This window comes from Akebia trifoliata, unplaced genomic scaffold (genome assembly GCF_017979445.1).
Source record: "Akebia trifoliata isolate Shusen 1 unplaced genomic scaffold, ASM1797944v1 Contig00731, whole genome shotgun sequence".
Taxonomy (NCBI): domain Eukaryota; kingdom Viridiplantae; phylum Streptophyta; class Magnoliopsida; order Ranunculales; family Lardizabalaceae; genus Akebia; species Akebia trifoliata.
Genome location: NW_028237153.1, coordinates 24,765 through 35,644, shown reverse-complemented (window position 1 = coordinate 35,644; position 10,880 = coordinate 24,765). Strand labels below are relative to the sequence as shown.

The window sequence follows — 10,880 nt, the reverse complement described above, 5'->3', positions numbered from 1 at the left end:
CGTCTCTACAAGTCCGCTAAAGCAGATAATATCGTTTCCCTTGTAATCCAAATTAATTTAAAATGGTCGTTTATCTTGCCAAAACTGTAGCAGCGTACTGAAGGATCTATACCGTTTGATTTTTTTCCTTGAGATTTTATTTGTTGGTCATAAACGGCGTGGATTTTAGGCCGTAGATGCTTCGGTGTCAATCATAGGAGTGTACTTAACTGTTACCTCTGGAAGGAGGACGATATAAAAAATAATAAAATAATAAAAAAGCCATAAAATATGTTCTTCGTAGGCAGTGTGGGCCCACAAATATGGGGATATCGATGGACTGGATCAGGTAGGGCTTGAAATGGGACGATATTCGAGTCTAATAATCTAATTTGAAAGCTTTCCCCAACTTCTTTTTTCTTTTTCTTTTTTTTTCTTTTTTTTTTTTTTTTGGGCTTGGGTAAAAAAGGAATAAACAAAAGTGGAAAATTACATCCTAAAGAGGGATTTCTTTTTAAATCCCTCTAATGTTTTCTAGGAAAAAGAATGGTCCATTTAGTAATTTTCTTTCTTAATGCCCCCTTTACCTCTTTGAATCGGTGATATTGATGATTAAATTTGTCAAAATCCACGATTCAAATCATTTTTGTGATTAAACTTTGATTCAATCTTCAAGAGCCACCTTTCACAACAGTCAAAGATCAATGACTGCAAATCGTCGATCTCACTGCTTGAATATAAATCATCGAGATTAATTATTCAAACTGTCATGACAAATTTTACTACAAGTATCAATCTCAACATTTGAGATCAACTGTTTGAATTGTCATTTTCGACAATTTGAATTTGACTTTTTATTGGGGTGACGGATATTAAGATTAATAAAGAAAAATTTTACAAATTAGATTGTTAAAATACTGCCCCGAAACTCTAGGTGCATTTAAAAAGATTTCCATGTTGGAAGTTTTTAAATTTCTCTTTCTTTTTCAAAAAACAAAAAGGTTGGAACCCTTTTATTTTTTCAACCCTAATATTTACATCTTCATTTTAGATACGATATATTTACCAAAATCCAATAAAATTCATTTTGCCTGGCCAAATGGATGTTATTGCTTATTTTGTAAGAACAAGACCTTTTATAAGGATACAATCATGCTTTATTGTAGATGCTCGAAATCGATTAATAACACTGGGCTCATGCGTTGTCTATTTACTTTATCCACCCTTATTCCTCATTACTGTGGGTTTGTACAGTTTCGATTTTTAATATCACAAAGCATCTATAAATTTCAGATTACGATGCTCAGTCACTAGATCATATTTTATTTACATAATAAATATCTAGCTAGATTATTAAAAAATTAATTATTCTAACAAAAACCCAATTAACTCAATCAGTTTTATTGACTCAGCCATGAAATCTCGAACATGTTATATCGACAATTAATGTATAGGCTCCTCTCCCAATGATGGGTCCATTGTTAGCGATTTTACATATAATTCACAAATTGTAACCAATTGAATAATATAATAATTGATGAGAACTTTTGTCCAATTAAAATCCTTGGAAAAATTTGCAACACTTTTACATTTTTCCAAATTAACTCATGTGGAATCTTAGACAAGTATTATAATATATAGCCTTCTAACTCTCTCAATTGTGGTCCTATAGTTAGCAATTCAACAAATAATTCACAAATTATAAGTCTTGGATGTATGTTTCCGTGATTTTCAATTTAAAAGGACAATATGCAAGCTTTCGATCAAAGAATTCATCAATGAGATGTCTGGAATTGATTACCTCGAACAGTAGGCAACAACTGCACCAGTTCATCTCAACATTTGAATGTTAATCCTATTTCAAGTCGTGAAATTATAAATAAAAAAATAAACGAATGAAGACGCAAAATATAACAAGATTTAATGTGGTTCGGATTTGGATGGTGCTTACATCCATGGATGAGATGAAAGTGATTCGATATTCTTGAAAAAGAAATTATAGAATGGCCATTCTCCCAATACCTCAAACATCCAAATCCCAAAACCTAGGTTTCTTTTCTTTCAAAAGTCATGTGTATTTTTTTCTCGTTTTAAACAAGTTTTTTTCAACAAAAACAAAAACTAAACATTTTTTTTTTAATGTAGGATTTGATACATAAAAGAATTTGGTGATTCATAAATGTAGGAATATTGGATTTGATAATCATATCTTGATGTTATGATTTTCATTTACTGTCAATAGTTCATTATTTTGAAAAAAATATAAGTTGATGACTATACCTTTTTTTTTGGCATCATAACATGTATAACTATGTTTAAGAACATGTTATATTTGAAATATAGAATAAATTAAAATAAATATCTTATGAATTATTAGATATATACATTTTTCAAAAATATTGAAATATTTTTTATATTTTATGTTCCATCTTTTTTCTCGTTTTTTTTTCCTATTTTCTCTTCTGAAGTTTTAACCTTGTTATTTCACCCGTACTCCCAACTTTGTGACCATGCCTGTAATCCTAAAGCAAGTTACAATTACATATCTATATCTACAAGCAGAATATGAACCAGATTTAATCACAATAGGCGATGATGTATTACATAAGATGGTAATAATAATCAAGAGCAACAAGGAGTAAAAATATCTATTTATTTTCAATGCCTTTAATTGTGAAAGTATGAAAAGCATGTTAACCTTGCTAGTAGAAACGTACACCTTAGTATGAAATGTAAACTTTTCCAATGAAGGATTACAAACGCCCTCGTCATTGACATAGGATCCATACTAGTTGGAATTTAGGTATTGTGGGATACTAAAAAGATTGGATCTTAGCTTTACCATAACAAAGCAACCATGCATAGGAGAATAGAATGTGTGCAGAACTGGCAGAGACGTGCATGATAGGTCCATCAAGGCAATCCTCATGAAGGTAGTGCAAGAAGCTACTGATTCCAGGAGCAACATCTAACCTTGCCCTCCAAGGAAGGTTCTTGGCCAACTTATCACCTACATAAACTTGTACCTCCTCAGTCTCAACCATTTCCCTTTAGAAAAGGAAAATGTACCATATCTTGACAACATCATTGTAGTCACATCTTTTCCTTTCGTTTCTACAATTTTCTTGTTTTTTTTTTCTTTTTTGCTTTGGCGGACCGTATGTGTGCAACATTAAACAGTCACATGTTTTGTGAGAGGGTATATAGAGATTTGAAGGCATGACCTGAAGAGCAAACCCAAACAACCTTGTGTTTCTACAATATAACTGTTATGAGTAATAAGAAGCCCAGAAGCTTTTGAAACTAAATCCTTTCCAATGAAATGGACAAGTTGAACTTAACCTTAGAGTATCTCCAACGTAGCACTCTCTACCCATACCCAAACATGAGTCTTTTAGGTATTGAGGGTAGCAATTATGGGTATCCATATGATATGCACTCCAACCTTAAATCAATGCAAATTTAAAATTTTCTGAAATTAATTATTTTTATTTTCAACATAACTACCTGAATTTTTTCCGTCCAAAAGAAATGGGTAACCAAGTGGGAGTAACTTTTTCTGGTTTCGAAAATGTCTAGACCGACAAAATGATGAGGGACAAGTCTTGGGTTGGAAACACTATTTTTGGACTCCACTACCCAAAACAATAGCTCGGAGGGGGAAGGTAGAGGGATGAGTCCTGTGTTGGAGTTGCTCTTATTGCATTCATTCATAAATAACTACAAGGATATTCAAGTTTTGTGCCTCGAAGTTCAAAGGTATCAACACCCAAACCACAAACTGACAATTTCACTGAGCTCGACCTTGAAATTGTTCTCTTGAAACCATAACTCACCAATGGTTACTTGAGGATAACATCTCAGATTTTTTGAACTAAGTCGGGATATATATTAAACCAATGTACAGATTTAATAACATCTCATGCGTTGTCTATTTACTTTATCCTACCCACATCCCATCGACTCTCTTGACGTGACAAGTTTGGGAATCGCAGATCTGCATCCTTCGGGATATGTGGTTCTCTCGGGATACACATTTTATGGGAAAGTGCAATTTTGTATCCCAAGATTATAGATCCACAGTTTCCAAACTTGTCACATCAGGAGAGCCAATTGAGTCTGCCATGTGGGGTAGTCAGATTATCACAATTCTTTAAAAAGAAAGATATTTTAGGCTTCATTCGCTTGGATTGTCTGGCATGTGTTGAAATGTCAAATGTGGGAAGGAGGGTTTCAATCCTGGGAACGGATCCTCTGTAGTGAGTTTTCCCTGCAGTACGCTATGGTGATATCGGACTATTGAAAGACAGCCACGTCCCATAGCCACAAAAACTATTTCATTAAAAAATTGGAGGTCATGGACCGTCCATCTTCAAAGCCTTCATTTGACTCAAAGAATTGTATTTTTTTCAAAAAAGAAAGAAAAAAAAAAATCAAATCAAATCTGATCTACACCATGATCCATACAAGACAGAATTGTTTGATTTTATTTTCAAGATTTCAATCCCTACTAATTAAAAGTCACTATAGGGAAGACACCATACATGGGATCGCTCCCTTTAATCCTCCACCTTAGGTGCATAGGATCCGGACTTAATATTTCGGATTTAAAATTTGAGTCTTTATAATGGGACTCACTAGGTGGCATACTTAAATGACTCCATAAAGTGGACAAGTTTGGGAACAAAACAGTAGATCTTTACATGGTTCCCTCCGGATACACTTAAAAAAAAAAAAAAAAAAAAAAAAAAATGGGGAAGTGCAATCGTGTATCCGGAGGCATTCAGATCTACGGTGTCTGAAATTGTGAAGTGATAGAGTCAGTTGAGTATGCCACGTGGCGAGTCATATATTATGAATAGTCTTAAAATTTCCTTGGACAATGGCTTGCTTATGTGGCAGGTATTGATCAGGTGTGGGAGGTTGCACAGGATCTGGACTCGGAAAAGGAAAAGGAAAAGGTCAACACCACCTAAGTTTTACCATTATTCTCTCAACAAACCCAACCCAACCCATAAGTTATATACGTGGTCAAAAAGGAATCAATCCCATGCATTATAAGCTACATTAATTTCCATGAAGGAAGGTATGTATGTAATGCATGTGTGAGATTTCAAAGAGAGAGAGAGATGAAGGAGGCTCACCTTCGTACGTTTGGAGATATGTTAATTGTGAAGTTTTTCATGGACCAATTCATTCTAATTTTCCCCGTCTCCTCCTATGCCACCGAAGAATTCTATCCGCCAGTATTCCTTATCATAATTACTGCGATTCTTGTGGCCATGTTGTTTGGTATTGTACCTAACTTACTCTACGACAATAAGGAAATTCTCAATGCTATTGTTCATCAAGAGTGAGAGCTCCTCCTCCTCCTCTTCAATTTCAAATCTCTACTTCTTGTCATCGACATACATTAATTAATTAATTACTCTCTTGTGTCTGTGTGGTGTGTTGTAATTATAAGTTTGGCGTGGCACTAGAACTTAATTACCTTTGTGTGTTTTCAGACTTCGATGGTTGGTGGATTACGCTGTTGGAGTTACTTTCTTGATCGTGGCAGTGTTGTTTGCGTATATGAGCTTCACTCCATGCTCCAATAACGACAACGTATGTACATCAATAATTAATTGGACTTTTCTCATTCAACATAACCCTTACGAATATTCTTCAAGTTTTTTTTTTTTTTCAATTCTAAAGTGTATATTGTGTGGGGGTTTTGAGTTTAAAAGTTTTTATTCATTTATTTTTTTCAGCAGAATTTTGCGTTGTACACTGCAGCATTATCAACTATCTACTTCACAATTTTTCTTCGACTCGTCAACAATGTGCTTAGTATTCCTCTTCTAATGTAATTTCTATAACTTATTTAATAATAAATTTGTTTCTATAACTTAGTATTCCGGAATATTTACCACTTTTTTCCGTTTCATTAGAGAGAGTTGGTCTTTAATTAATTAATGTTAAAATGGTTTATGTGTTCTTATGTTGTTTTGAAAAATAGGAATTTTCTGTTGCAATTGCTTGCAACAATTCCATTCTTGATGGCGTATTTTGAACCTACAACCATCATTGTTCCACAGCCTCTCGTCGAATATAATGGGCACGAGATTTTGGAATTAGGTAATCATTGGATACTGATACTTTGTGACATGATTGATATGTATTGCTGGTACCCATTGAATATTTTGCTAGTATCAAGTATTATTATTTGTTAACATCCATGTCTTAACAAATGGTTATCAAGTAAAAAATGTTGCATTTCGTGTAACTGTACAAATTCAATATTTGAATGATAATTTATTTTCTTCTTCATATGGACAGGATTTATATATAAACTATACTTGGGACTTTTAATGGTGTTTTGCTCAAACTCAATCAAATTTCATTCTGCTATTGGTGGCCTTGGCATCGGACAGATGGTTATTATTACATTTTCCGTAAGAATAACAACAACTTGTATAAATTATGCAATCATGCATGCATTCTTTATTTTGAATGCTGGGAATTGATTAATGATGCATGTCCGTGATAACAGATTTTTATATATATCGATACCTCCACAAAAATTGAGTGGAAAATGCTTCACTTTATGTCTCTCCACATTCTCCAACACGTATTCATCTTGATAATTCCCTTATTTACTTTGAACTGGTAAATTTCAAGTAATCTATCAATTACAGCTTGCATTTAAGCGATTCTCCTAACAAACGTGTAATTGTTGATAATATTTTCTATCTTTTGGCCATTATAGGTATTCTTCTTCAGTAATTTTTTCTGGTGATATCTACACTTATTTCGCTGGAATGAGTTTGGCGATAGGTGGCATATTAGGCCACCTCAGGTTGGTTCCTTTCATTGCAATCATACCAGATAGAGATATGCTGTAGATCAATTTAATCAAATTATCATGCAAAACCTAATGGAATGAAAGATGAAAAATTAAACTTAATTTATTCAATATTACGCATACTTACTTACATTTTTTTCCCCCTAATTATAGCTTCACTTTATGGTATCGAAATGAGACACTTTGATGATATCATATAATATTTTTGTGCATGTCTAAAAATGACTGTCTTGCTATGTGTCCAAAAGTACAAGTTCTAAGATAGCACAAGTATGCAGTATGAGCACAGTCCTAGAAAACATAAATCATTGTGTTTTGGTTCCATGTTTATTAAATTGAGCAATTGACTTTGTTTTTCCAGTGAGACACTTCTAATCTTCTTTTTGCCCCAAGTTCTTGACTTCCTCACTTCATGTTTGCGGGTATGCTCATTAAATTGAAGAGATGTTTGGAGATCTTTGTTTCCAAGCATGCATCTGAGTTGCAACTTGTTTTTTTTTAATCTCAGATTTTTGGTTTCTTCAAATGTCCACGATATCACTTGCAAAGGTAGGTGGGTTTGGTTTAATTTTTCACATTTCAAGTCTAGCCTTTGCTTAAGAAATATGGAAGTTGCTTGATATTAAATTTCCTTGGTTATATATTGGCCTCCCCAGCTTAGATCCTGAAGCAGAACAATTGATTGAAACAAATGATGGATTAACGCTTGTGGATATCTTCTTAAAATGGTTTGGCACAGGCTCAGAGCGTTCAATTCTCTGTGGATTTCTTTTGTTCCAGGTTTCTTTTCAACTCCACTACTTGCTTGTGTGTTTCATTGGGATCATCGATTTAAGTCAATCACGTGTTCAACAGGGACTGTGCTGTCTTTTTGGTAAAATATCTTCCGACCTATCAAAAGAAAGAATGCCCTCCCAGCTGAGGCATTGAAACATCCTGACTATCCGGTGTTTGACTAATTGACATGGGGTAATAAATGTGGTTCAAGTTCAAGATTATTTATCATAGCTTAATAATGATATTGTGGTCATTTGTTTTTTGGTGTCACTGGATATAATAAGTGTGTACATATGTTGTTAGTTTCATTTTTTTTTCTTTGGCGAACTTCACGTATCATCTCATTTGGCACATGTACAGCATTGGTTACATTTGAAAATATGAAAAAACTGTTGTAGGTTCTGTGTTCTTGAAACAAATAAATCCTAAGTAGTAATAAATTGTAATGCACATAAAATTGGAAGAACTTACCGATTTTTGACTGAAGAATGAAGAAGTCATTGTCCTTAAAACCAATTTTGCAGTACTCCTTGGGATAGTTTCCATAGTATAGTCGGTCTCGGGCGGTTGGTTTTCAAAATTCAATAATCACACTCTACTAACAATGCACTCAAAAATAAAAAGTCTTCGACAAACAAGATTAGATCAATTTTTGAACAATCAGAATACACAAATCAAAGAGAGCAGTGGCAAAGTTGATAACAGAAGAGATGAAAATTCATTTACTGTGTATCTTCAACAATAAGGCACGGCCTTCTTTTATAAACAAGAGGCTTAACGGTCTAATGGAATGATGACAACGAATGTTTGGATCTTAATTGGCCCATTTATGAACTTTGGAGAACCCCAATTGTCCAAAACATATTAAAGCTTGGAAATCATTAATCTACTGGTTCAAGAAGATAAACGGTTGAGATTGAATAAAATGTCAATGAATTTTAAGTGAAAAGATCATCAAATGAAAGTTAACTTTTAGAAACTTGTTCTACGTAGTTTTTTTTTTTTTTTTTAAAAAACCTGATTAAATTCGAAGGTAAATTTAATGAGATTACTGCTACAAAACAGTAACTCAGATTTCCATATAAAAGAAATAATTTCCTTACCAAATTAGTAAGATTTCTAATCTCACTAAGGGTCTTAAAGCTCAAATGAATAACAAAATTGGTAATCAACCATAGCCCTCAAGATTTCATGGAAAAACTCACATAAAAAACAAAAATCACAAAAATGGACGGTCATTGAACTCCCAAACTTAAACTTAAAATTAAAATTTAATGGTGAAAAATAATATTTTTTAAGTTGGTGGAATTTTGTCCTCTTCATCCGTATGGCGTAGGATCATGTTTTTGGATGCCACAAGGTGAGCTCAACGACCATAAATCTTACCAAGTTAGTAAGCTTAGACAAAAAAAAAAAAAAAAATACTAAACAAAATATACAATTCAATTTAAATGAAAAAGTAGAAATAGATTTTCCATAATGTGCTCAAAGAATTCTAAAGGATTTGCATGTACATAATTTCCCGACCAGACCAGGTAAATATTTTCCATGCAATCAAACATATACTAATGTAATTTATTTTATTTTTTGACTTATCATGGATATCCTCTGGCACAATAATTAATATGCCACCCACCTGTTAGTAGACCTTCCATGCACCACGAACCTTACCCAAGACAAAGGTTTTTCATGCTTTTACCACTACTAGATGGGGTACAGGTTTACCAAATGATATTCAAGGGTCTGTGGACATAATAAATAAGTAAGACCTAAGCTTAAAATTTGGTAGCATAACCTGGCAAGAATAGAAAATCAAGTGCAAATTTCAAAAGCAGACAAATATGAAGATGATTTCTTCATCTCATGACATTATTCCCACCCCCAGAAGTAAATAGTAATATATTTCAACATTTTCTCAAGTGCAATCAATCACTTCATTAACTTAAGAATTTATTTTCCAAAACACGACTTGTTCTATTCTACGAAGAAGCATTAATGCATGCACAATAGGCCCTTAGGGAGTTTGAGTCGTGGATTCTTAATTAAAACCGAACAAACCAGGGAGGGAAGGAAAGATGCAACTTATCTATAACATAACAGTACAAGGACTTGATTATCATGCCCCATAAAAGTCGATCTTGAGAGTCTTATTATGTCTCGAGAGCTTTTTCATTCTTTCATAGAGTAATATCATGAATTTTCATGAACAAGCCCACTCCAACTCCATCTCATCATAATGCAGACAACAACACAATTATTTTTCTTCCCCAATTCAGGGAATGCTTAGATAGATATGCATTTCTATTAATTTAAATTGTCACCATTATCTACCAAAGTAAGTAAGTGGAGTAATTAATTAAAATTAGAAAAGCAACACAAACTTGTTCCAAAATCCAAACATTCAACAATCTGATACGAAAGCTAACATAGTCTAGAAAAAAACAAACCATCCTTGACAAAGACCCACCCTTAAAACATCAAACTAGATACAACACCTCAGGTATCGTCCGTCGACTTGGGAGCGAAATAAAAGCTTGGGAATGTAGTGGTGATGTCCCTGTTCAAGGAAAATGAAACAAATTTTCATAATAGAGCCTAAAGATAAATTTAACCAAATGAATAAACTCTCTCTTGCAGCAAGGGAGGAGGCTGTCGAGAAATTCGTGTGCTAAGCTGATGAACCAATGGTACGTTTCCATGTGCATTAAAAAAAATACTGAAAATCTGAACTCGTAAACATTGAGAAATTTTTCCTCCACCAACCAATCACGCTTGTTTTTTCAATATATGTGGTATCATGCCATTGGTTCATCAGCTTAGCACAAAATTTCTTACTATCCCACACCTCAATGCACACCATGTAAGCCACAATTCAATAAAATTTTAGAAGAGATATTTCCAACATTAATTCTTTGAATTGTGGCTTAAGTGGCATGTATTGAGGTGGGTTTCAATCTTCCACCCTCGACACATAAGATGCGAACTTAATATATAAATACATATACATAGCAACAAAAAAAAAAGTTAATAAATATTTTAACAAATGCAAAAACCTTTTCTTAATTAGACTTCATGGCCTTCGTCTTCATATTCAGACACCTAAAAAAGAAATACAAATAAAATAAATAACATATTTAAAAGAACTCATATTAAAAAAATAATAGTAAAGTATATACCTTGGAAAAGAAGGCTATTGACAGTATCACCACTGAAATTGCGAATCGCTCCCATCGATCTATCTCACTCATCTTGATTCCTCGATTGTCATACAATTCTA

At 33.4% G+C, this 10,880-nt stretch overlaps 1 protein-coding gene across 2 annotated transcripts; it reads left to right on the top strand.

Moving 5' to 3' along the window:
- The first annotated feature begins 4,861 nt into the window (after positions 1 to 4,861).
- On the top strand, positions 4,862 to 8,141 carry LOC147381135 (uncharacterized). Of its 2 annotated transcripts, XM_086430806.1 has the most exons (11): positions 4,863 to 5,332; positions 5,487 to 5,586; positions 5,733 to 5,827; positions 5,981 to 6,099; positions 6,301 to 6,416; positions 6,515 to 6,630; positions 6,731 to 6,820; positions 7,188 to 7,248; positions 7,335 to 7,375; positions 7,483 to 7,606; positions 7,682 to 8,141. In XM_086430806.1, the coding sequence occupies exons 1-11, from the start codon at positions 5,109 to 5,111 to the stop codon at positions 7,754 to 7,756; spliced, it is 1,161 nt and encodes a 386-aa protein (XP_086286932.1). In that variant the 5' UTR covers positions 4,863 to 5,108; the 3' UTR covers positions 7,757 to 8,141. The 2 variants fall into 2 exon arrangements, with proteins under 2 accessions (XP_086286930.1, XP_086286932.1); XM_086430804.1 differs by having other exon boundaries at positions 4,862 to 5,332; positions 7,483 to 8,141.
- Positions 8,142 to 10,880: the final 2,739 nt, after the last annotated feature.